Source organism: Cylas formicarius, unplaced genomic scaffold (assembly GCF_029955315.1).
Source record: "Cylas formicarius isolate icCylForm1 unplaced genomic scaffold, icCylForm1.1 PGA_scaffold_10__41_contigs__length_53128322, whole genome shotgun sequence".
NCBI lineage: Eukaryota > Metazoa > Arthropoda > Insecta > Coleoptera > Brentidae > Cylas > Cylas formicarius.
Window position 1 is genome coordinate 50,983,871 of NW_026844214.1, and position 26,311 is coordinate 51,010,181.

The 26,311-nt window shown below is 34.8% G+C and overlaps 1 protein-coding gene across 1 annotated transcript in view; it reads right to left on the reverse strand.

The window, feature by feature from the left end:
* LOC132704539 (protein jagged-1-like) overlaps positions 1 to 26,311 on the reverse strand; it is a 382,568-nt gene that overhangs the window by 9,058 nt on the left and 347,199 nt on the right. The window contains exons 8-10 of the mRNA XM_060674629.1: positions 23,697 to 23,810; positions 17,179 to 17,385; positions 5,831 to 5,958 (exon numbers count right to left, since the gene is read on the reverse strand). Of these exons, the coding sequence (XP_060530612.1) occupies positions 5,831 to 5,958; positions 17,179 to 17,385; positions 23,697 to 23,810 (449 nt within the window). The remainder of the gene's footprint in view (positions 1 to 5,830; positions 5,959 to 17,178; positions 17,386 to 23,696; positions 23,811 to 26,311) is intronic.

Genomic DNA, 26,311 nt, shown 5'->3' on the forward strand with positions numbered 1-26,311 from the left:
TTTTGGTGAAACTTCTGGCCGTCGTGCCCCACTCTCAATTATTCATAATATTATATATAATAATTATAATTATTTATTAAAAAGTATTTAATAAAAGTTTATAAAGTATTTATAAGATTTTTGAAAGCTCGGGCTTTAGTAAGTAACACTCACATAACCCACCAGATGGAGATTTGGGAACCATTATACCATAGCTGACGTTGCTCCTGCCCCGTTCCAAAAAGATGAAGAAATCAGTTGAAATTAGTGATGTAAAATAGTGTTTTGCATATTTGTTATTCGAAGTGATAAAGACGTAGTGCCTGCAGATTTTGTATAATATTGTTCGTCTTAAGAGGATGTATATGTGATATGCTATTTCATTATGTATATGTTAATACGGTTTCCGGATGTCACATTCACGCTGGTAACCAGGCCGGATCGGATATCCCGTATGAGATAATTGCTGGAGCCGTTTTGAAGAATCTGTAGTCATTTTATGACTATTTACTTACAAGTTGGTCTACTGTATGAATATGTGAACAACCTCTAGGTTTGTAATGGATTAATCCAGGCCCTTTCATTACGAAATTATCCTTTAGGAATTTTTGTCTGTAGTTACCTGCCTTTGTAATCTGGCCGAATTACCTTATGTAGTCGTAACCATTAGAACTAATTGACAAAGAAACCTACTATGTGGAAGTGAGGTTCCAAAAAAAAACGTGGAAATCCGTTGATAAATTGTGTAATTCATTAATTATTATTTTTTTACTTTTAATTTCGGTTGCCATATTAGTGTTTAATTTTTTTTTTCGCTTTTAGTGGCGTTTTATATTTTTGAAATAAAGTGAGATTTTCCAATTACTGAACTAATTAATCTGCCAAAGCACAGAACAACCCAATGCTTAAGTTTCTCCTATAAAGGAACCAAATCTCACAGTATTGGGTAATTACCACTTAATAATACCAACTTAAAGATTTTTGACTGTATTCTGTTTCTGGAAATATAAAAATCTCAAATATCAGTTAACAACATGCATTCTTCTTCTTTCGTTTAATGGCCAATTGAATTCATGACCATTATTGTTAAGGTGAATGATATTGATATCGTTTAAAGTCTTGACAGTATTTAACCACGACAATAACAATGTACAAACGGAATAGATCTATCTGATAAGACCTATATTAAAACCAAGATTCCATTTATGCAATGTTCATTTATTTATGCATTCTTTCTACTAAATTGTCACTACATAATATGTATCACCTATTGCATTAGTCTTTTTAGTATAATAAATTCGAAGCTTAATTTTGGTTATTTGTTTGCTTAGAAATTAAAACACGCACGTCTTGACATCAAAAATTAGACAGTTCATTCTCAGCTGTGATGCTGCGGTGTCGGTTGTACGCGACGTTGCCAAACGTACGATTTGTCCCTAATTGAAATTATTATTATTAATTGAAAAAACATTTGTAGCGGTTGGTTCTTTACATGGGCACACGTGATAAAAAAAATTGAAATAATCGAAATTTGATGAATTTTGGCTATAAATTGAAGAAAAATCTAAACGTTCATGCACGTTTTTTTTTTAACAGAAGTAGTATGTTCAAACGATAATAAAAAAATAAAAATAAAAATTAGTAATAGCAATGTTATAAATTTGTGAAACTTTGTTTCATTTTCCGAAATAAGTTAATAAAATTTATATTTCTCTATGCAACAACACACGAAAGTAAAATAAAATGAAAAATAATGTTTAATAAAAAACAAAGATGCATAATTACCCTATTTCTATATCAAGTTGTCCAATGTCCAATATTTAAAGAAACTTTTAACTGTTTTTAATTTATACTGATATCATTTTTTTAATTAAATTTTAGATATTTTATGTTAACTGGAAAATTTTCTTCATTTCATGAAAATCTTCACTGATATCAAGTATAGTATCAATTATCTTTTTTCAGCTAACTTTAGATATTTTGTGTTTACGTTCCCCGGAAATGTTCCTTTATTGAAAAAAATCTTAAACTATATAAAGTATAATAAAAAAATGTTTTTTTGACGGGTTAGGGGGTCATACCTAATTAATTTTTCAATAATTTATTTTAATTTATACTGATATCAAGTCCGGTATTAACTGTCTTTTTTCAATTAAGTTTTAGATATTTTGTGTTTCCTTTCCCTGGAAATGTTTCTTTGTTTTAAAAATTTTTAAACTATATAAAGTATAATAAAAAAATGTTTTTTTAACAGGTTAGGCGGTCATACCTAATAATTTATTTTAAAGATAACAAGCTTAAATGGGTGTCTACTAAAACGAGAATATAAAAATTTTCTTGTTTCACCTGTTATACGGGTTGTCACCAAACTTAGCGCTGAATATTTTTTTCCCACCCTATAATATAAATAAACCTTTTTATGAAGTAGGTTCCTCGACTTTTTCGCTTTCAATATACAGGATAAACACCGTATTTTCTAAAACTGTTGAGAAAGTTTAATAAAGTTGCTTTTGAAGGCTTTTGATTTTTCGTAAAATACCTTCAAACTAACCAAAACTACAAAATATAAATTTACAAAAAAAATCATCTTTAATTATTTTTTCAATAATTTATATTAATTTAGCTTACACGAGAACATAAAATATTTCTTTTTTAACCTTTTTTAACAGGATAAACACCGTATTTTCTAAATCTGTTGGGATAATTGAACAAAAATTTAATACAGTTGCTTTTGAAGGCTTTTTAGATGCAATTTTTTAGCTGCTTATTTTTGGTGATTTTAAATGCAAAATTTTGAAAAATCAACCCCATAATTTTGGATTCATTGGCTAATAATTACTGGCACCTCAATTTTTGCACTGAAACAAGGAAATATAAAACATTTCCTAGTGCAAAAAAAATAATAAAAATCAAAAAATGTTGGGTAATTAACCAATAACGTGTTATTGTGCGACCAAAAATATAGTTTGAAAATAATAAGTAATTTCGAAAATAATCATTTTTGCCTCGTGTGTCTGTCGATTAACAACATTCTTCTTCTTGTATTTTTGTGTCTTCTACATAGTTTTTCGATTGTTTTTTAAGACTGTATATGTGCGTCATAAGAATACGGATAAATATTTATTAGAAGCTTACAATTAAACATTTTTTGAAGGTTCCTGTTTTTTAACGCTTTAATATGTGGAGACCGTGGAATGAAGCAGATCTTCTCCTTTTAGTGGATATGGTAGAAGACGAACTACTTCAGCAAATAAAAATCCACTTGTCTTCGGATGCTAAACAAATTGTTTCGAATGTTACAATTTCACAAATGGGATAGTCAAGAGGAAAGTGAGCGAAGATGGTGGTAGTAGACGCTCAGGAAGTGAATAGTGTTTTAATCCTAGAAGAACTGCATAAAAAAGTACTGGCAGGCTTAAAATTAGTTGTGCTAAAGAGTTGTTGCGTACTTTTTTGAAGAAACAATTAGTAAACGTCAAGTGCTAATAGAATTTCAAAAGAATTTCGCAATGGAGGGTGAATTATTTAAAATACAATTGACAATTTTCGAGAGCAAAAGAGGCCAATAGTGTATTTAGACGACACGTGCCTCGACATTCACGAAACAGTAAAAATAGAATGGTGTGATAACAGTAACAAGTGTGTACTAGACATGCCGCCTTCACATGGAAAACGCACAATAATTCTTCATGCTGGGTCCAAAAATGGTTGGGTGGAAGATGTCTGCCAAAAACGTCAATGATTCAAGTGAGAATTACCATGAAAACAAAAGACCGTGGTGGAAATATTTAAGGACTGGTTTGAAAATACACTGTTGCCAAAACTATCGCAAATACTCTTATTGTGTTGGATAATGCTTTGTATCGTTCAGCCCAAATAAGAAAAATTCCAAATACTTCTTCAAATAAAGAAAAAATTAAAAATTAACACGAAAAAACAGGTTTTGAAATTATTAAAAATAAAAGATTTTAATAAAGACTACAATATCGATTCGATAGCGCAAAAAAAAACGGAAATGAAATATTGAGATTACTCCCGTATCATTGTATATTTAACCCGAATGAGATGATTTGGTCTGAGTTGAAAATGCATATAAGAAGAAATAGCACTGCACCAAAATTTAGTGGTAGTACCATAAACGTAATTGGGCCAGAGGTAGCAAAAATATCAGTACGAAGCAGGTATAACTGTGAAAAACGAGTAATATGAGTAAAACAAGAAAATATTTCGATCATTGAACTAGGTGACAGTAGCGATAGTGACGATTTTTTAAGTGACCTGATACTTTATTATTATTAGATTTAATATTTTGCATGTTAATAATGATACTATGTAAAAAAAAAAGATTGAAAACATATTTATATGCCGCTTGTAGGTAGATAGATTCCTAGGTCGCTCCTGGAATGGTTACGGGTAAGGGTCTCCTCGGCAGGGGCTGCTATTTTGGAGTAATAAAAAGTAGGCAAAGCTAATCACGGGGTCGGTTGCAAAAGCACTATATTTCTGGTGGAAGTATACCTCAATGGCTTTGTGTTTATTGTCGCCCTCGGACACAGAGTTGCAAAAGCACTATACGAGGATAGCGCCAAAATTTCCCGACCTGACATAGATGCAGCTCTAGTATCACGATACAAATTTGTCTTCTTTGAAATATATATCTTAGTAGGCTGCGAAGAAAAAATTCTTACGTCAAATAGTTTTTTATTGACAGCATTTTAAACAAGACGTGTCCGAAAAAATGTCGCAAATAACGCAAATTGAGTATAGAACAGTCATAAAGTTTGTGACAAAAGAAGGCTTAGCACCTAAATTATTAAAGAAAGGCTGGATAGTGTGTACGGCCAAAGTTCTCTGTCGAATTCTGTAGTGAAAGAATGGGCAAAATGTTTTCGAATGGTGCGGGAGTCCCTTGAAGATGATTCGAGAACTGGTCGACCGGTGGAGGTCATAACGGAAGATATTGTTGCGATTGTGGAAGAGGTGGTATTGAGTGATCAACGTTTAACGGTCAAAGAAATCTGTGTGAAAAAGTGTTCGTCGAATCCTGCATGATTATTTAGGTGTGCACAAGGTTAGTACAAGATGGGTTCCTAAAAACCTTTCGGCAATTAAAAAACAACGCCGTGTCGAGTATGCCCGGCCTTTCTTGGAATTCTGTGTGTCAGAACCGAACTCTGTGATAGAAACTATTGTGACGGGAGATGAAAATATGTTTCTCTATTATGACCCTCTATCGAAAAAAGAATCAATGGAGTGGCAAGGGTGAAGCACTTCCAAGAAAATTCAGAGTCTGCCAGTCAACAAAAAAGGTAATGGCTACGATCTTTTGGGATTGTGAAGGAATTCTTTTGTCACTGTCAATGGTAAATATTACGCAACATTATTACATAAATTGCGAGACTGCATACGTGTAAAACGTCGAGGAAAACTGATCAGAGGAGTGAGTCTTTTGCATGATAATGCACCGGTCCATACTGCTGGTGTTGCACAAACTGCCATTTTAGATTGTGGCTTCCAACAGATAGATCATCCTCCCTATAGTCCAGATATGGCCCCTAGCGACTATTATTTGTTTAGATATTTGAAAAGGGACTTTCGTGGACGGCGGTTTAACGACGAAGTTGAGTTAAAAGAGGCTGTTTTAGCTCATTTTGCAGACCAACCAAAAGAATATATTTTTAAAGGGATTGAATTGTTAATAAAGAGATTTAATAAGTGTATTGAATTAAGGGGGATTACATTGAATAATAATAAAAAATTGTAACTCTACTTTGTTTCTTTCATATTCAGGCCGGGAAACTTTTGCGCTGCCCTCGTAATTCTGGTGCAAGTATAATCAGATTGCTCTCACCTCACACTCGTGTCCGGTAATCCCGACGGGGCAGATGCACCTGTAACTGTTTACTTGGTCCACGCATTCTCCTCCGTTCCTGCACGGATTCGACGCGCATTCGTCTATGTCCGTGTGGCAGTCCCTTCCTGCAACAAACAAAGGCAGCGTCGCATAACTGAGATTTCTCGATACCGGAAAATATTTTATCGGTTTCCGAGATTGATGACGGGCCTAATACGAGAAACCGATCCGTCGAAAGATAGAAACGTGAACCGGGAGAAATCCCCCCACCACACCACGCGTTATCGACAGGTTCCTCGCCTGATCTCACTTCCGATGGAGTGCGATTTATCGTTTTGCGCAATGGCCGCGACTCTCGGGTGCGAAATTCGTCTGCTTTTTAAAAATACCTTTTTCGAGGTTTGATAATCAACAATTAATATCTTTGATTTCAATATTTTACATGACACTTTCTCAAATTCGATAAAATCAATTTTTTTTTGAGACTTTCTAAGGATAGTCTGCCTCGATCTTCATCGTGCCGGTAATTATGGAAGTTACCTGCCCATGGCAGTAAAACTCGGGTCCGGTAGGCATTAGGCATTGGTTTTAATATTTTTTTTTGTTTATTTACGTGGGTATCTTATTAAATTACACTAAAAAAAACGACATTAAATATATACAATAAATTCATAGCTAGGAATATCTATACAGTATCGGAGTCGTCATTGAGATCGCGAATCAACTGTTTATTACATAAGGAAAGAACTTCGCGGTTTCGTGTGTCGTTGTCTTTCTATGGTGCTTCTGCGGACCACTATGGAACTTTCTCAAAATAGATGTAATTTAATTGTGCATGCACCCTGTATAAAATGTCCTTCACATCTGCACTGGATCTTCTGCGTTCTGCCGGTTAAAGAATTTTGCCGATCGGGCGAACGGTTATGGAGGACAACATATTTTTCTGGAAGCTAAAATTACCCAAAAAATTTTTTCAAAAATAAAAAAATTATACTTGGTAAAATTTGATTGCGCCCAATTTCTAGCGTTTAAATGTAGACACGGACTTTTACTTCTCTGCTAATTTTAAAGTTAATATCTGCAAATTTATGACACTTAACACATTTCTCATTAAGCACGGAATATCGGGAACATCCTGTACAATAGGTGAATACCCTAAATACAAAAGTTTTTGCTGTCTATGCGGGCTATATCGCAATAGAAAAGAAAGTGAGATCTGAATCATAGTCTTTCAGTTAGAACCACTTTTCAATAATAGGGGGACCCATTTTTCAATTTCTTTAAATTTGCGGGGCACCCTGTATATTTTTGAAAAATTGTCAAAAATAAAAGTATATCGAGCCCTATCTTCTGCGTCTTCTGGTTCAAGAATTTTTTTGGTCTCGTAAACAGTTTTTGAAAAATGATGTTTTTTGTAGACCCTTGCACACACGAATTTTTATTTTTTTTGGAATACTTCTCGACCACCCAGCCCTCCCATTTTCAACAGGTCCCGTCACGGAGCAAAGGTGCATATATGTGCCAAATATGAAGTCGATTGCTTCAAATTTCGGACGCTTATCGTGTTTCATAGCAAGGTCCAAAAAATAGTCGAAAATCGCGAAAAAAAGATGGATACCGGCGTCGGATCAGGGCCATTTCTTACAAGCTTATGTACATCGTGAAGGGTTAAAAAGGAGAGAAATTTCAATTGTGTAGCTCCAACGATTCTAAAGTTATTCAGAAAAAACCAAAAGAACAGAACGGAGAACGGACAGACAAAACAAAAATTATTTTTTTCGACGGAAATCATTTCTGTACCAACGGCGATCCCGTAGGACTTACCGTTACCGAGATATAAAATTTTTATACGAGCGCAGATACTTTCGAAAATTCGATTTCATCGATTTTCGAAAGTAAAGTCTTCTACTAAATAAAGTTTCATACACATTTTTCACAACCTGTTTTGCATCCGCAAATGATTTCGACACGACATTGTTATATTCTCGTAAAATAACGTTTTCGAAATGCACAGTGAAAACGATTATTCAACACTGGCACAAATGGTCAACACTCATTTCTTTACTAACAGAAAGAAAGAAATATACCTAGCCCACCCCTGTCCGGTCATTCAAGTAAGAATATTTTTTTTTGTTAATGGCTTTTCCTAATAACAGCAGGTAGAGTTCTCCAAAAGATATACCGTTTTTACGACATGGCCCGGTATTTAACTTTGGTAAATTTTAATGATGGTTTAACTACAGGCGTACCTCGTACCTCGTTTGGGTTTCTCTTTGGAACCCTCAATAAATAGATTTGCAATTTCACAATTACGTTCCAGAACCGTACTTCGGTACTTCGCACACAAATGCTGAAAGCAGAGGGATTTCTGTAGAGTTTCATCAGTGAGATTCCTCGATTATTATTAGTCCATGCAGTGAAAAATACATTCTTACTTTTAAAATTCTACTCTCACAATGCAACAGTCCGCACGGCACAATTCTGGTCTTGGTACATGTGCTTGGCTTATAATACACGTGCTGAAAAGAATGGTTCCTTCCGCTTTACAACAGGCGGATCATAAACTCATTCCGAAGTCAAAACCATAAAAAGTTGTAAACACGGTACATCGTTTGGAGAACTCTAATAACATCGTTAAAGTTTTATGGGGGAGGGTAGTTGGCTACAGAAATCTGTTGCTAGGGAGTTTAAAATTCGCATTTATTTGAAGTGCAGGATGGCGGATGTCTTCCTATACATCCGTATAACTATTGCCGGACCTTGACTGACCCGCATATATCTACTCGACCTCACCTTTGGTACACCAAAAAAGAACCAGATCCGAGGAAAGAATTCCGGAGAGCATGTGCATGCAAACCGAACATTTGCACAACACGACCTCGCGTAAAGCAGATATAATTAGGGACACTCCCTACTGACTACCCATACATATTTACTACTCGTTCTCTATGCATAATGGACGGATAAGACGCTTAAAATGCCGTTTAACGGAGCCGCAGATTCTCACGAAACACGGATGGAAATTGAAGGCTTTTGTTTATTTGTTTAAAAAAAAAACGAGCCCACTGTTTTGTGAAATACGATTAAAAATGGAGTGTGCAACTAGAACTAAAAGCTGGCAATTACTAAGGTAAAGACGGGAGTCGCGGTTATATTATTTATTTGATTTATATATTACAATAAAATGTTATGTCCGTTTTCGTGATTGTGTTCGGCAACTGCTCATGAGTTTATTTGTCTTAATCGTAATGCTCTTTCATGTCCTCTGAGCTCAGTTGATATTTTTCGTCGGGTCTCTCCAATGTATTCTTTGCCGCATATGCATGGAATGCTGTGAACTCCTGGGTCTCAAATGGAAGATGTTGAGAGATTTTTGACATGTGATAAATCTAGTTTTAACAGTATAAGTGAAGTGTATTTTGTGATGGAACGCTTAATATATATAATAATATAATAATAAAAACTATCTAAGAATGGGAGATTATTATTAGTTTCCAATTCGATGGTTGGACGTATTTTGGGGTGTATAGAGTTTTGAGCAGATAGACAGCTATTTCTGATATTTGTATATAACATGAGAAAGTTTGATTCTGATTCTTGAATTTTAATATATCTTAAAATAATGATGAAAGTTTCAGGAATTGGATCTAATGTAATGGTTTTTAATTGTTCAATGAAGTGAAAATAATTAAGTACGAAACAATCAGTTTTCCCTGTGAAGGGTTTTAATATATCAGCTCAATATTTAGCTACAGAATATGTTGGAGAACCAGTGGAGCTATAGGTGGAAGCAGCAGGAGCTTTAATAGCAAATTTAAACTTGCGTTTCATAGATAACGTAGGATATGTTAAAAAATTTTTGACCAAGTGATTTTGATGTTATATTTCCTAAGGACAACAGTGGCAAGTGTGGGGTTACTCTCGGACCCATTGTCTTTGGAAGGTTGAATGAATCCGTAGCTATTTCAGCATTTTTCAATTACGATTTGAACATTTAGATCCATATTCTCGGATTTTAATATACGAGGTGTGTTCACAACGTAAGGTGACTTTTAAGTTTGATCAAAAAATGATTCGACGATTTTTCAACACCATTTGTTTCACTTCATCAGTTATTTGACGTCTTGGGGCGCCCAGAGCGAGGTTCGTCATCGGCGTTTGGTCGACCTACTTGAAACAACTTGTGGTACAATATAAACATTCTTTATACAATTTTCTATGCCAATTCCTCTTCTTCTTTTTTTCGTCACCCTGTATACTTTTAAATAATTTTAAATTAAATTGAAGTGATTGACAGAAAACAACATTTGCATTCAACAAATCTTCTTATAAGTTAACACAGTTATAGAGCAATAACGAATAGGCAAATAAAGATACCAACCTAGAAGTGAATTTTATAAAAATAATTTTAAATACTACCATATATAACACTCTACTATTAATGATGAGACTGATAAATACAACAGGTAGATATTTAAAAAGGAAAGTAGTAAATTTATTTTTCGAAATCGAGAACTTTATTGCGGGTTGCTTTGAATTATAGTTTGTTGTATCTGTGTTGGAAAATTAAGTGCAAGTTATGTTAAGTGTGGAATATAATTGAAAATTAAGCTAAAAATTATTTTTTTTTTATTTTTTACTTTATTTGTAGGCCGTGGTAAATCGACTAAATTAACAAAAAATAAGATACATCTAAACGGTTTTTACTATACAAAAGACTCTTTACTTAATTTCGAAAAAACAAACAAAAAACTATTATGTTAAGTAGATAGTAGATAGTTGGCTATAACTCATCTATTGAAAACAAAAAAGCAATTGTGTCAAAAATTTATGCGACTGTCAGTTTTTAGTTATATTTTTATTACATATCCAATTGTTCTTTATGTGTTTATTTTACTTTAATAAATTTTCTATGATAATGACAGTATGTGAAAATTCTGAAAAATAGGATATGTTGGTATGTTTCATGCAATGAGAAATTCTCACAACAACATTAATTAAGGTGTTGGTCATTTTTCGGTATATATAGTAGCAGGTAGTTTGTAAATATTACATTTGATAAAGACACGGTGTTGTCGAAACAATTGTCATGTGAAAATATACAATTTCGTGAAAATCTGAACTTTTAGTTCTTATTTATTTTGATAAATGGATTTTCATCAAGTAAAAGCCACCTCAGTTCAATCATCGCATTTTATTTTGGGTCAACGAATAGCCTACCGAATTTATGAAGCACGTAGGTAGTACCTAGACATTCTTGGATTTTTAAGACCATTTTTAGATGACAAATTCCCTCAAAAATGGATAGGTACTAACGAACCTGTAAGATGGCCTCCAGGATCCCCGGATCTTTCATTTTCAGATTTCTTTTTATGATGATATATGCAAAATCAACTATATAATACACGATATGTTTGTAGCACAATTTCAATGGTCTCCAATTTGAACAACAGTATTAAAATAGTTCATAACGTATAAAACACATTTAAATAATTGTAACACAATAAGTATCGAAATCGATAGTTTTCGATTTCACCTTGTATCTCAAAAACCAAAAGGGCCGTGATGATTTTGTTGACGACATCTTTAATTTCGCAAAAAATTAGCACAGTGTCGCGTAAACCGCAACTTAATATCTTAAAAGATAACCGAGATACCTAATAAAAGTGCCCAAAATAGTACGTTACTACTTAAAAATGCAGACCACTAATATAAAAATCAAACGTAATTTCAAAGTAAAATTAAATCTCTCGACGGCAATATTCGATTGTCGATGAGAAAAACTCGAAGTAGTAGCGCTTAGGGTCGGTGTTTTTAAAGTTTTGGTGCGATTTTAAATGCAGTGAAAACTCCCTATAGCGAAACTGTGTAAAACCTTGTATTACGAACGAAATTTGTTGTATTATTAGGTCTCCATACAAAGCTATGTATTAATCTACTATGTATAACGAATTTCCCACTCTCTTACCTTCTCACAATTCCTTACCATAATAATCTAATTACCGAGAACCTGGTCGTCCTAAGTGTTTTTCTCGTAATAAGCGATTATATTAATGCCTTTATCGGTATGTATCAAAGCACACCATTGTTGCAATCAGTTCTAATTTGACTTAGTGAATAAGGCGAGCATGGCGAGTAAGCGACAAATTTTTTCTCTAGATGATAAAGTTGCTTTAATTCGGGAGATAGAACGAGGAGAAAAGAAAAGTGATGTGGGACGTCGACACGGACCTACACCGTCGACGGTATCCACGATTTGAAAGTGCAAAGAAAAAATCATTCAGGCTGAAGCGGCAGGCAGTTCTAGTAAAAAACTAAGAAAGCCAAAATTTGAAGATTTGGACGTTGCAGTGGTTCCAACAGCAACGTCTTAAAAATGTACCACTCTCTGGACCTATCGTAAAACTAAAAGCAAAAAAGTTTGCTGCACAGCTTGGAATGATCGTTGGAAGGATGGTTGGGGAAGTTCAAACAGAGACATGGTATAAATTATGGACAGATAAGTGGCGAAGACCCTGATGTCGACAGAAACGTCACTAACGATTGGCTGGAGAAGAAATGGCCAAAATTAGCAGAAAAGTACCCTGCTGACGACATTTTTAATGCTGACGAAACTGGTATTTTTTACAAAATGACGCCAGATAAAACTCTTAAATTTCGAAGCGAAAAGTGTGTGGATGGAAAACTTTCTAAAGAACGTATAACAGTGTTAGTAGCTGCCAATAAGAGGTGGAGAGAAAAAAGGAAACTAGTCGTGATTCGAAAGTCAACTAACCCACGATATTTAAAGAACATCAAGCATTTGCCGGTCACTTACAAGGCAAACAAGTCTGCATGGATGACATCGCAAATTTTTGAAGAGGAGATAAGGAAATGGGATGCGGAATTAACGGGGAGGAAAATATTACTTCCCTTAGATAAACTGCCCTGCACAACTAACCAAAACAACAAGTGTATTACCGATGGTCTTAAAAGTCGATACAGGAAAAACATTTTAATGGAAATGATCGAGTCCGAAGACAAACTTTCCATTAATATGCTAGATGCAGTCAACTTTATTAGTAAAGTTTGGAACGAGGTGACAGCAGAAACAATTCAACAGAATGCGAACGGGACTTGGAAGATGATCAGCCACTAAGCGAGTGGATACAGCAGTTTCAAACAACAATTACGTTTACAAGTGAGGAGTTGCAAGATTTTATGGTGATAGGTCAGGATTTGCCTACAACAGCAGACTTGACAGAGGAAGCCGTATTATAACAAGCAAGAAAGGGTGAGGAAGAGCACCAAGAGGAAGAAGAAGATGAAGAAGTTAATCTAGGACCACCACCAACCATTCAACAAGCCCAATATTCAGTTAAGCTGCTAGAGAAATTTTTTATGTATCATGGGGAAGATGTCCCTCTCGAGGAAATGGTGAAAATACAAGCCAAAGTCCGAGATGCGTATTAGCCTACTAAAAAAGTTCAAAATAAAATAACTATTATTTGAAACATACAATGTAGTTCTTAAATATTTATATAAAATGTTCATGAGCAGATGTTAAAATATGCACATATGCGTATTGTTATTTTTCAAGTGCCTATATTATAACGAAAAAAAAAAGCAGTTCGTTCAATTTCGCTATATAGAGTTTCGACTGTACTATATGTCGTTATACCCGTACATGTCATTTTGTACGTATCTCCATTATATTCATTCCCTTTAAAAGCCTCATCTAAAACGGTTCCCGTTCCCACAACTGAGCCCGGCTTTATTAACACATTCCACGTTTGCGGTGAGTATTCAACTGTAAAGTCATGATTTAAAATACGTAATTATTCTAACTGACGAATGTTCTGTCCGACGCGGACGGCTCACAGCTGAAATATCGCGCATTCCGATTCGATGCAAATAAAATCGATTTTTTTGCGATCGACGGCGACGAGTAAAGGTCCGAGGAGGCTGGGCTTCTTCCTCATAACATTCCATAGAATGCAGAGGTCGCCACTTTATCGCTTATCAATGAACTCACGTTTTCTATTATCTAGTTAAGTTTGTTTTCGGGTCCGTCAGTACAACACCCATGCTGGATATGATCAATGGGACGACCTCCATTCTCTCCATGTGCCACAGTTCTTTAATTTCCCATTTCGGATCGTTTGATCTTCTCGGCCTTCTTAGAGTCGATGTTGTGTGTGTTGGGATGGATATATCAACTAAATATGCGGTATTTGTCTCCTTAGCAATAACTGTCAAGTCTGGTCGATTATGCCTGATTTCCTTGTCTGTGATTTTGGCTTTGTCCCAGTAGATCTTCGCTTTGTTATTCTGGATGACTGGTGGTGGTTGGAGGCAGAAATATGGCTTTTTATCTTCAAGGTTTATGTCGTATTTCTTCGCCAATTCGAGGTATATAATACTTTTTACAAAACTTCTGAGTAAAATGCGAGCCAGTTTCAGTAAAGCTCTGAAGAAGTCAACAGGATGATTGGCGAAACGTCAGCAATTTTGACTCAGCAAAAACTGACGCAGGAGGAATATATATATATATATATATATATATATATATATATATATATATATATATATATATATATATATATATATATATATATATATATATATGTGGCAAAGAATACATTGGTGAGACCGGACGAAAAATATCAACTAGACTTAAAGAACACGAAAGAGTCTTACGAATGAGACAAATAAACTCATTAGCTGTTGCCGAACACACTCATCAAACCGGACATAAAATTGTATTCGACAAAACTAAAATGTAATCAGTTCTACCAACGAAAAATCCGAAATTCTATAGAAATCAATTTGGGAATGAGTCATCCGAGACGAAGTATTGGGTTGTTCGGAAAGTCATTTCGTTTTTTTTTGGGGAACATGAAAGACAGTTTTCGTATAATGAATAAATATTTTATTAAATTATATATTGGCCATTCTGGTCCAACACCTTTTGCCATCTTTCTGGCAGTAACATAATTCCCCTCTCATAAAAGTTTTGGTCCTTGCTGGCAAAAAACTGGTTCAGGTGGTTTTTGACATCTTCATTTGAGGTAAAGGTTTTGCCATCCAAAAAATTTTGCAGGGACCGGAACAAATAGTAGTCGGAAGGCGCCAGATCTGGAGAATATGGTGGATGTTGCAGTACGTCCCATTCAAGCTGTAAAAGTTTTTGGCGAGTGACCAAACTTGTGTGAGGTCTCGCCTTATCCTGGTGGAACACTACACCCTTCCTGTTAATTAATTTGGGCCTCTTCTCTTTAAGTGAATCATTCAATTTATCCAGTTGATGACAATAGACGTCTGAATTAATCGTTGTATTGTCCGGCAAAAGCTAAAAAAAAAGATTCCTTTGACATCCCAATAAACGGAGTGCATCACCTTTTTTTGGTGAATGTTGGCTTTTGACACGCTTTGAGCCGGTTCATCTTTTCTGCTCCATGACCTCTTGCGTTTAATATTGTTGTATACAACCCATTTTTCGTCCCCAGTAATAATCTGCTTCAAAAATGGATCATTTTCTTGACGTTTGAGGAGCGAATCACACACGTCAACGCGACGACACAAATTTCGCAAGGACATGGGGCACCCACACATCGAGCTTCGAGGTTAAGCCCATGCCTTTCAAATGGCCATAAACAGTCGAATTCGACAAATTTAATCTCTCACCGATCTCTCGTGTGGTCATTCGCCGATTTGCATCAACTAATGAATTTATCGCATGTTTGTCAGTTTCGACCGGCCTTCCAGACCGTGGTGCATCTTCGACATCAAAATGGCCGGATCGAAATTTTGCAAACCAGTTCTGGCACTGGCGTATTGTTAACACGCCTTCTCCATACACATCCGTCAATTTTTTTCTCGCTTGGACAGCATTTTTACCATTTCTGAAGTAAAAAAGTAAAATATGGTAAAAGGGCACCAACCAAAAACTACTGCGTAGAATTAATAGAACTTTTTCACACACAAGCCTTGCAATATCAGCTCTCAAGACATATAATAGTTATGCGGCTTAAGTGTGAAGTTGGTTTCGAAAAAACGTAATTAAGTCCTCTGACGGGAAAAAACGAAATGACTTTCCGAACAACCTTATAAAATACAACCCAGCTTCAGTCAAGCTCTGAAGAGGCCAACAGGATGATTGGCGAAACGTCAGCAATTTTGACTCAGCAAAAATCGACGCAGGAGGAATACAGAAGTTTTGTAAAAAGTATTACACTAGCCTGTGGAAGTTTCTTTGAAAAATTAGCAGGTAATTCCGTTTATAGACAATTTGCCACTTCAGCAAAATAATGAGCTATACTTTCAACATGACGGCGCACCTCCTCACAATGCACCAGACATTACTAATTTGCTAAATAATGTGTGTGCCGAATACTAGATCGGAAATAAAGGTCCTATATATTGGTCCCCAGGTCTCCGGACCTGACCCCTTGTGACTTCTTTCAACTACTAGAAGGGAATTAGAAGAGGCTGCATTCAGGCGGTAGAACTTCTTAATGCAGAAATTGCTGTTAAGAGAAGATGTAGGATATGTTTACAATAAAACTTCCGTCAATTTTAGCATTTGTTTTAGAACTAAAGAAACATAAAATTGCTTTTAATAATTTCATTTCCGTTTATTATTTTAGGGTTGGTAATTATTGTAAACTAGCAGTGCGAGGTTGCTGTGTCACCTCGTGTCGTAGCGAACTTGACTTTGCATGAAAAAAAAAACAATAAAATCTTATCTACACATTTAGGGAGCGCACAGGGCCTACTATGGTAAATATCAAAAATTGCAAATACCTTTTAAACTATTTAATAAAAATAGGTGTATGGCACATCGTTCGACAAGAAATTTTATTAGAAAACTGATTTTTTAAGAAAATTGGCGGTGTCCCATTTAAAGAAATATCACTTGGTGTGATATCTCGGGACCTAAAGACTCTAAATAGAGAGATTCCCGGTTAAAAAAGGCTTAAAAAAATGGTTTTCCCCAAAACTCTATTCTTATAATTAAAAAAGTTATAGAGGGCCTTTAAAATCGCACATTTTTGTGAATCACCCTGTAGCTCAGTTTTTGACTTCTAACTACGCCGCAAATGCTTAAAGCCATAGAGGCCTCTCGAATTTAATAAACTTATACCCACCTAAATAAACACAAAACCTTTAAGAGTCCGTCCCTAATGTTCTGTGCTTTAATACCTATCGGACCCTAGTTTGATTGCCGTCGGCAGGTAACTTCCATGAATGTGGGCCAGTACAATCAAGATTGAGACGCAATATGCCCCAAATTTTGAAAGGGCGAAAGCGGAATACCATGAGTTTCGGGAAGAGAGAGAGAGAGAGAGATTCTATATACCTACCGGTAAATCCGGGTTGACAGGCGCAGTGATAATCGTTAACCAGATCGATGCAAGTAGCCCCGTGTTGACACTGTCCGATGCAATCGTTGATGTTCTGGTCGCAGTTCTTGCCCATCCAGCCCACGCGGCACTTGCAATGGTAGTCGCCCACCAAATTCGTGCACGACATGGCGTTTATGCACGGGTTTTTCAGGCACTCGTCAGCATCTGGAAATGACCAGTAAAAATAAAAACGATCTACGCAAATCCACACGTTCCAATGTCTGGGATAGGAAGGAAAAATTAAATAAACTATTTTACATACATATATTTTCTTCAAAACTCTACAAAACATGCATTTTTGTCAATAATTGAGGATCTATTGCATTTTTGTACATTTTTATTGTCAAAGAAAGACCGTGGTACTTTACTCTTTTCTTATATATGAATAGATTCATAGAATTATCCAAGATAAACCCACACTATAAGGAATTCTTAGTAAAAGCAAAAAGTTCTTTTTAAAATAATTAAATAATATTGCAAACACAATCCGATATTTCCATTTTAACCGAACACAAATTTAAATGCACCATTTCAATTTCTGGGATAGGAACGACAAATGAAATAAACTATTCTACATACATATATTTTTTGCTATTCTCTACAAAACATGCACTTTTTGACAAAGAAAGACCCTGACCCTTTTTAATGGTACTTATAGGTATGTTACAGCTTTCTTATATAAGAATAGATTCATATAATTACCCAGGATAAACCCACACTATAGGGAATTCTAAGTAAAAGAAAAAAGGTTCTTTTTTAAATGAATAAAATAAAATTGCAAACACAATCCGATGGTTCAATTTTTAGTATCTTTCATATCGTCTATCGTCTGTGTCTGTCTGTCCAGTGTTTGTTAAAATGCCGAAAACTAACTACCATATATCGCGACTATCGTGAGATCACTTATGATGGCACCACCTTATTCGAAAATTGTAAGCATAATCTATATTTTCACTTTTTTTTTCCATTATATAGTAAGAAGAGGAAGACAATTTTGGAGTCTATAAATCACGTATTCAAACACATTATTGGTAGTTATTGTTAACAATGTTAACGTGTTTACAAAAGTTTATTTGGTATAAAACCCTGCCAGCAAACAACACAACAATGTTTCGCATACATTGTAGCCAAAATACCGCTTAAAAAACCGATTGAAACTAATCCAAACTGGGCAATCCCAAATTAGGATTATTTTTCACAAAATATTGAAAATACCGAACGAGTCAACTTTGAATCAGTCAAAAAAGTTATCGAAGATCTAAACAACTCATCTTTTACCGCTCTAACAAAGGCAAAACTCATTTCTTATATTCCCTGCTGTAAAACACCTAATTATACACCAACATAGCGTTTTGCAAAAATGTACTCAAAAACCAAAGGTCGTAGAAAAAAAATAATTTTTAATAAATGCCGTTTACCACACTTGTTGCATAGTACACTGTAAGATTTTTTATTGTTTCAGATTTCATGTTATGCAATTCGCTTGGTTAGTATCAATATGTATATATATGAATAAAAAACATTTATTACGAGTTTTTTTTTTGTTTCATTTCATCAGTGCTATAGAACGGGATTAATTACAAGGAAATAGTCCTGGCTTTTTTGAAATAATATTAATGGTTTACAGAAATGTATTTTAAATATTATTCTACATAAAAACAGAATGTATTCTTTACTCAGTTTATTTAGTTTCAAAAATGCAGAGAAGTATTATGTTCACAGTATCTAACATTTTCACTCAAATAAAAAGCAAATTTTTAGGTGCCCAAATATTGTTCAGCTGAAAATGTCGCTAATATAGCGGAAGAAAGGGACAACAGGGATTTGAACGTTTTAGTGCATGAAGAGGAAAACGAGGATGCAAGGATGCTTGAATAAGCTGTAAATAAATATTAAACCCCAGTGTTGGGCATATTAAAAAAAACACAATATTTTTCACATAAATACGAAGAGCAAAAACAGCGCCGGGAAGGCGATGAAGAAGAACAGCATTTTGTTTTGAAAAACAGTTGCAACGTGGCCAGTTTTCCTTTCCATTGTTTCGAGGTGCTTCTCGAACAACTTTTGTGGGCTTTGTCTCATTTTGAAAGACCCACACAGTCGCTTGCTGCTTACTTTCAGGTTCAGATGCATAGATCCATGATTCATCACCTGTCACGATATCATAGACGTGTTTGGAAGGATCGCGATCGTATTTTTTTAGCATTTCCTTCGACCAATCAACACAAACCTTTATTTGAGCTAATGCCAAATTGTGTGGAGTTAACCCAAATTATCCCAAGCATAAAAAAAATTAAAAAATCCTTTTTTGCTCCGAAATTATTTATTTTGTTGCGCTTACATTACATGTGTCAAAAAAAAAATAAAAACTCGAAACATACAAAAAAATACTGGTGCGTAAACGAACCACTGGCAAAAAACATTAAATAATGTTTTGGGGCACATAAGATGTAATATATAATTTATACATAAATATAATGGTTTTTTTTCTTCCATGTATAGAACTTTAAGTTAGCATTACTGTTCAAGATGGCGACCGATTTAACAGCTGTCAAGTGATTTATTCTCAGTTTGGTTTGGCAATTCATCATGAATAGATTCACGCCTGAACAACGCTCGCAAATAGTGCAATTTTATTTCGAAAATAATGGTTCTGTGCGGAATACGTATCGCGCACTACGTCCATTTTATCGTCGACAAAATCGTCCATCAGAGCAGTTAATTCGATTAACCATGGAACGTTTTCGCACCACGTTTGCTCTTATTGATAACTCGCATCCCCAGAGACGCCGTACGGTGCGTACAGAAGAAGCTATTGCTGCTGTAAAGCGTAGCATTGAGGAAGACCCGAATGAGTCCATCCGCCATCGGGCACAGGAATTGGATCTGTGTCCATCCACTTTATGGAAGATTTTGAGGAAGGATCTTGGTTTACGTGCTTACAAAATCCAACTCGTGCAAGAATTGAAGCCAAACGATCATCAAGTAAGGCGTAGATTCGTCGAATGGGCCCAAAACGAGATTGCCGTTGTTCCCGATTTTCATAAGCGAATTTTCTTTAGCAATGAAGCGCACTTCTAGTTGAATGGCTACGTCAACAAACAAAACTGCCGCATTTGGAGCGAAGCTAATCCTCAAGTGTATGTCGAAACACGTTACATCCAGAAAAACTCACTGTTTGGTGCGCTTTATGGGCTGGTGGAATCATTGGTCCGTACTTCTTCAAAAACGATGATGGCCAGAACGTTACAGTCAATGGTCATCGGTATAGAGCTATGATTACTAACTGTTTCATTCCTAAATTGAATAACCATGATGTCCAGGAGATGTGGTTTCAACAAGACGGCGCAGCATGTAACAATCGATTTATTGAAAGACACGTTTGGTGACCGCCTAATTTTACGTTTTGGACCTGTGAATTGCCCTCCAAGATCTTGTGATTTAACACCGCTAGACTACTTTCTGTGGGGCTATGTAAATTCATTGGTCTATCCGGATAAGTCACAAACGCCGTGTTATTGCCGATATACGGCCACAAATGTTGGAAAAAGTCCGCGCCAGCCGTGCCGGTCATATGCCAGAAATCATATTTAAAATGTAATGCCACAAGATTATCTTTCGGATAAATAAAATTCACGTCAATCGAATAATCCATTGTTGTTTTATTGCAACTTAAAGTTCTATACATCGAAAAAAAAACACTCCTTACAATATACAAATTTGACAGAAAACAACTAAAAGTAGATTGTATTCCAAATAGCACCTGATTTGATACTAAAAAACGCATAATATTTGATGGTGCGTGAGCGCAGCACTGGTAACACCCGGTTTCATTTCTGGTGATATTTTACAAAGCGTGAAGTATGTAAATGCACATTACACTTATTACAAACGTAAATTGTGTTTCTGTGGCAGATTCTACATCTCATTCGGGGTTTATTAGCGTGAACAGTCACTTCATCTATGGCAGGTGCAAGATTTCTTTGAGTAATTGCTGTATCAGTTTTTAAAATTCAAAAAACATAAAAAACATTTCAAGCGGAGTTTTACCAGAAAGCCTATTTTTTAGTTCCTCGCATCATCTAAATTCATCGGATATAGGTGTGCGAGTGTACTCAATCTGACCTTTCTTCCATTTGACAGTAGAAGCAAACCTGACGTTTGCAGAAAGCAAACATCTTCTTTTGAATTCCGGGGTTGAGTCCCATTCAGGTTCAGTAGTTGATGAATTACAAGACTGTTGAAGGACAGCTGTATGACTTGATGTATATGACTCGAAAGTTCCAACTACATCAGTTGGTTCCCCAAACTCTCGTAGATTTATGTTATCGTCCATATCTTCTTCGTCAGTCAAGGTATCCACGTCGGGTGGAATATAGACGGCGTCAATATGTTTTGTAAATATTATTTCACGTTATTTTTAGCATAAATTTAAAAGGAATAGAATGCTGCAATACATAAGAATACGTAAATCCAAATAATACTCACGACTTTCATTGTTATTGTCCTCATCCATCACGATCTCTTCCATAGCCGCCTCTAATTCCTTTTGAGTCAAATACCTCCGAAATGCCATAATTTACGAACTGTAACGTTCACTGCACAAGGCACAAACTAATACAAAAGAACTTGTCTAGACTTGCAATAACAAAGTTTCGTTTCACAGATAAAACCAGTTGTGCATTCACTCACCAGTAAATATTTTCAAAAAATAAAGCATAATCAATACAGTATTTCCAATGTATGTTTTCTGCGATGTAATCTACATGCTATAGACTTAACAAAAATAGCAATACAAATCCAAAATATTTTTTTTTACTATTTTGGATTTACTTAAAAATGTGATTCAAATTTATGTACCGTTTTTGTTAACTTTTGAAGTCATATATAAGATCTTTCCTTTACACATAAATTAGCGATTTCTACGGTTTTCTGTCCTTCAGTAATGATAATAAAATTCCTAAATGGATGTGCAAAAATATTTCCTGGATGTGACAAAAAAAATCATAGAATAGAACTCACCACTGGGACAAAACGCAAAATCAGTTTCCGCACTGCATCAATGTTTTCTATCACAGCCACCGATTTTCGACGACCTTCACCAAATTTATCCTTAAGAAAACTACAACCACGACTGTAGTGCGAAAACAAGCGATAAACAGTAGACCCAGATGGTGCTTTAACTCCAAAAGTTGAATTAAGTTCATCGATGCACTGATATTGAGTTAGTCCACGTCTAAAGTTGAAAAAAAATATTGCACGAAATTGCTCCCGATTAAGTTCCATTTTTAACCGTCACAATTTTTTTAATTTCGCCAAAACCTATCTGAGACAAACTAACCTTAAAATGTTAAACTTCCCTATAAAAAAAAAAAAAAGAAAATCCCGAAATATAAAAGGCAACCGTATAACCTCGCGGAAGAAACCTATTTGGACTTACAAAATCAAATCGAACTCGCACTAAAAGAAGTTATTCACAAACATCAAGATATCTCGCACAGGATTGATGGTTGTAACGCCCATAATTCCCGTATGGTTAGGAAGTATCTGGGAAATACTTTCAACGTTAATATTATTCGCTCAAAGTGCTGAAAATCCTTTGGCCATCCAAGTCACCTGACCTCTCGCCGGGTCACTTGAGAAATGTTAAATTCGAAAATCTTAACCAGTTACAAAACGCTATTTCCTTAGAATGTGACCGGATTTCACAATATCAAGCAATGTTAGAAATGAATTTTATGATCGCTTAGGATACGGTTCAACTGTTAATGGAACGTTGTTTGACCAATTATCTAAAAAAATAATGTTTATTTTAAATAATGTTTCTTTTTAGAAATGTTTTGTAGTCGCATTTTTATTTTAATTTTTAATTATTTTTAATAAAAGACTTGAGGGTCAAATCTATAGTCGTTCGACATGAAGGTCTTAAGAACCCAGTATGAGTTTGATCCTAAAAAAAATATAATGATATACCTCTACATACCTAATTTAATTTGAAGGTGTGAAACCAAATGTGCATGTATAGCAGCAATAACTGAAGATTGGCTTATTAAAATTTATTCACACTCACACCCGTCCCTTCAAAAAGCTATATTACAACATTGCTATAAAATATACAGGGGAGCCCAAAATTGGGGCATCTGAAAATTTACAAGAAATTGCATCACAACGTATTGATAAATATAGAAAAAGTATTTTAGTGGGGGAACATTTAGTATGCACTTGTAGTAACTACGGTCTGGGGTTTAAAAATAGGGATTGAAATTATTTCGAATATTCGAATATTTCGAAAAACAACAAAAAAAAGGCAACATTTTTATTGGTAGTTTATAGTTTTTTATTACAAATCCCGAAATATAAAAGCTAGCCCTAGTATTGTGAACCGCACTCGCACGGAAAACACTCGAGGAGAAAAAAGAAGACGTCGATTAACATCTACACTAATCAATTAGCTGCCACTTAAGTAAAAAACTCACCGAATTGACACAGGTCCCCCTCCCACGCTGGGGTACACTCGCATCTGAACGCGTCCTCCAGATCTACGCAGGTACCGCCGTTCTGACAGGGAGCTGAAGCACATTCATCAATGTCTGAAAGGTAACAAACAATGGCATCAGATACTTACATCCATACAGGGACGGCTTCAACCTAAATTGCCTTAATGACGGCGACACATTGTTCGTACAAAATTCGAAAAAAAATCCTATTAATTATTTCCTCGTAATAATATGACCCGTAGGTATTTTTTATTATTATTTATTATTATATTATATTATAAAAAGTTTGCTTTTGTATTTAGGAGACTGGTTGAAGGATATTTTTCAAAATCTGTGGTTCCAGTTTAAAATTAAAAATAAAACCATCCAAATAAATAGTTTTATAAATTTTCTACTCAAAATAACTTACAAAAATAATGCTAAATAATAAAGTTTACGCTTTTACTATTTCTTTTACGTTCGCAAGTACTTTCTCTCAATAATAATAATAATAATAAAAATAATAATAATTTATTCACGTATTAATATACAATGAAAAGGACACGGTTCGGATGAACAAAATACACTTTGGAAATAGTATACAGTAGACATTACTTAAATATTTAATGATAATAATACTTCACGCAGGTGGAAAAGGTATTGTTTAGCAATTTAAGAGACTGATCCAATGCATTATATGTTTTAGACATGTCATATGTAAAGGATCATTCAAAAATTCCAGATATAATCTTCTAAGCTCACAATGTCCTGATGAAAACGTCCTCTTTGCTGTTCTCAATACGCTCCCATGTAATTTTAAAATTTATCTAAATTCGCATGCGACATATGTACTTTCAATGACTTTCAAATTTTTTCGCATATTGTCAACCAACTTATCGTACTTTTCAGCTTTGTTATTTCCTAAAAATCCATAAACTGCTGGTTGAAAACTGTTCCAACTTGCGTTTTGGATAAGATTTTGCAGCGTTGAAAATGTTTCATCCTCGAAAATCTGCCTAATTTGCGGACCAACGAAAACTCCGGCTTTAACCTTCTGATAACTTCGGGAAAATCTTTTTGAACCCTGACTTAATGCGCATTAACACTTTTTCCGCTTCAACAATCCCATAAGCATTTTATAAGAAAGCTGAAGTTTAGGGTCAAATATTTCAAAATTTTCAAATATTTCAAAAACCAAACCAGTTTAGCAAACGTATAGACGAGTAAAATAAAACACCCAACTGAAAATACTTTAAAAGTCGAAAATAAGGAAAATAATAAAAATATATAAAAGTACGTAATAACGTGGTTACGGCCCTGGCGACGTTTTGGCCGGTCGCCAAAGCCACAAAAACATATATCATGCAAAGACAACGTTTAAACTTCGACAATCTAATCTTCGATCGCGAACAAGAGCGCACGGCATTCGAGAAAATACCTCTAGTATTTCGATTGCGTATAACGGCCCGATGATTTATGTGGTTTTTATTTGATGGATTTCGGGGCGGCAATAAAACTTTAAAACAATGCGCGTAACTATTTCGAGTTTTCCGAAAGATAATACACATCTATAGTCGTCACACTGAGAAAACAGTATGGGTAGCAGAGTCGGTTCAGCCCAAAAGACACCGGTGTGTCCTGCAGATAGATAATATCATTTTAAATACATATTAAAAGGACTACTCACACAAATGTTCGAATAACCCGTCAGTAGTCACAGTATCAGTGTTTAACCGGGCAGGTATATTGCATCAGTACATCAAAACGGCTTATAATACCCCAAATATGATTTTTTTAATTATATTTTATTTAAATTTTATTTTATTATATTGGTTGCTCGAAAAAAAAAAACTTAGTTATAAATCTTTTCAGCGAAAATACAAAAAAAATAATCATAAAATCAAAAAAGAAGCGTTTGATAACAATATTACTCTTTCACCCAATGAATTTAATGAGTTTTTTACCAATGTTGCTGCTGATATTCTGGCCTCTTTAACTGTCAACCCTGAAGTACAGAGTGAGTGCGTGAATAATATCCCAAATGTATCTTCATCATTCTTCTTGCACTGGATGGCAGAAGACGATGTTTTAGACTGTGGAATTGCATTGAAAAAATCCAGTTCTTATGACTATTATGACATTAATAGTATTATTTTGAAGGAGACTATCAACCAGATTGTAACACCTCTCACATTTTTATTTAACAAATGTATTGATAGTGGAAGTTTTAACGCGCAATTTAAAGTCACCCGTTAAACTTTTTATTCGTCTACCAGAAAATAAAAGTCCTCGCTTTTTTATATTCAGTTGCGAAAGTAGGAATGGCTTCCTGGTCTATATAAAATAAAGAAAACTTTAAGTTATCAATGCCAATACACTTTAAAATTAATTTTTAGGTTTCCACTAGCTTCAAAAAATCCCTTTTGTTCTTTTTTGTTGAATAATTTAATTTATATACCATTTGAATCATAAAAACTAGAAAAAAAACTTTCAGCTGTTTACAATAGTATATTGGTTTTAAAGTAGTGGCCAAATTTTCTATGAAAAACTTTCGGTCACCACCATAAACATATCCGCTAAAGGAAAATGACCAGATTGACCATTTAAAAAAATCG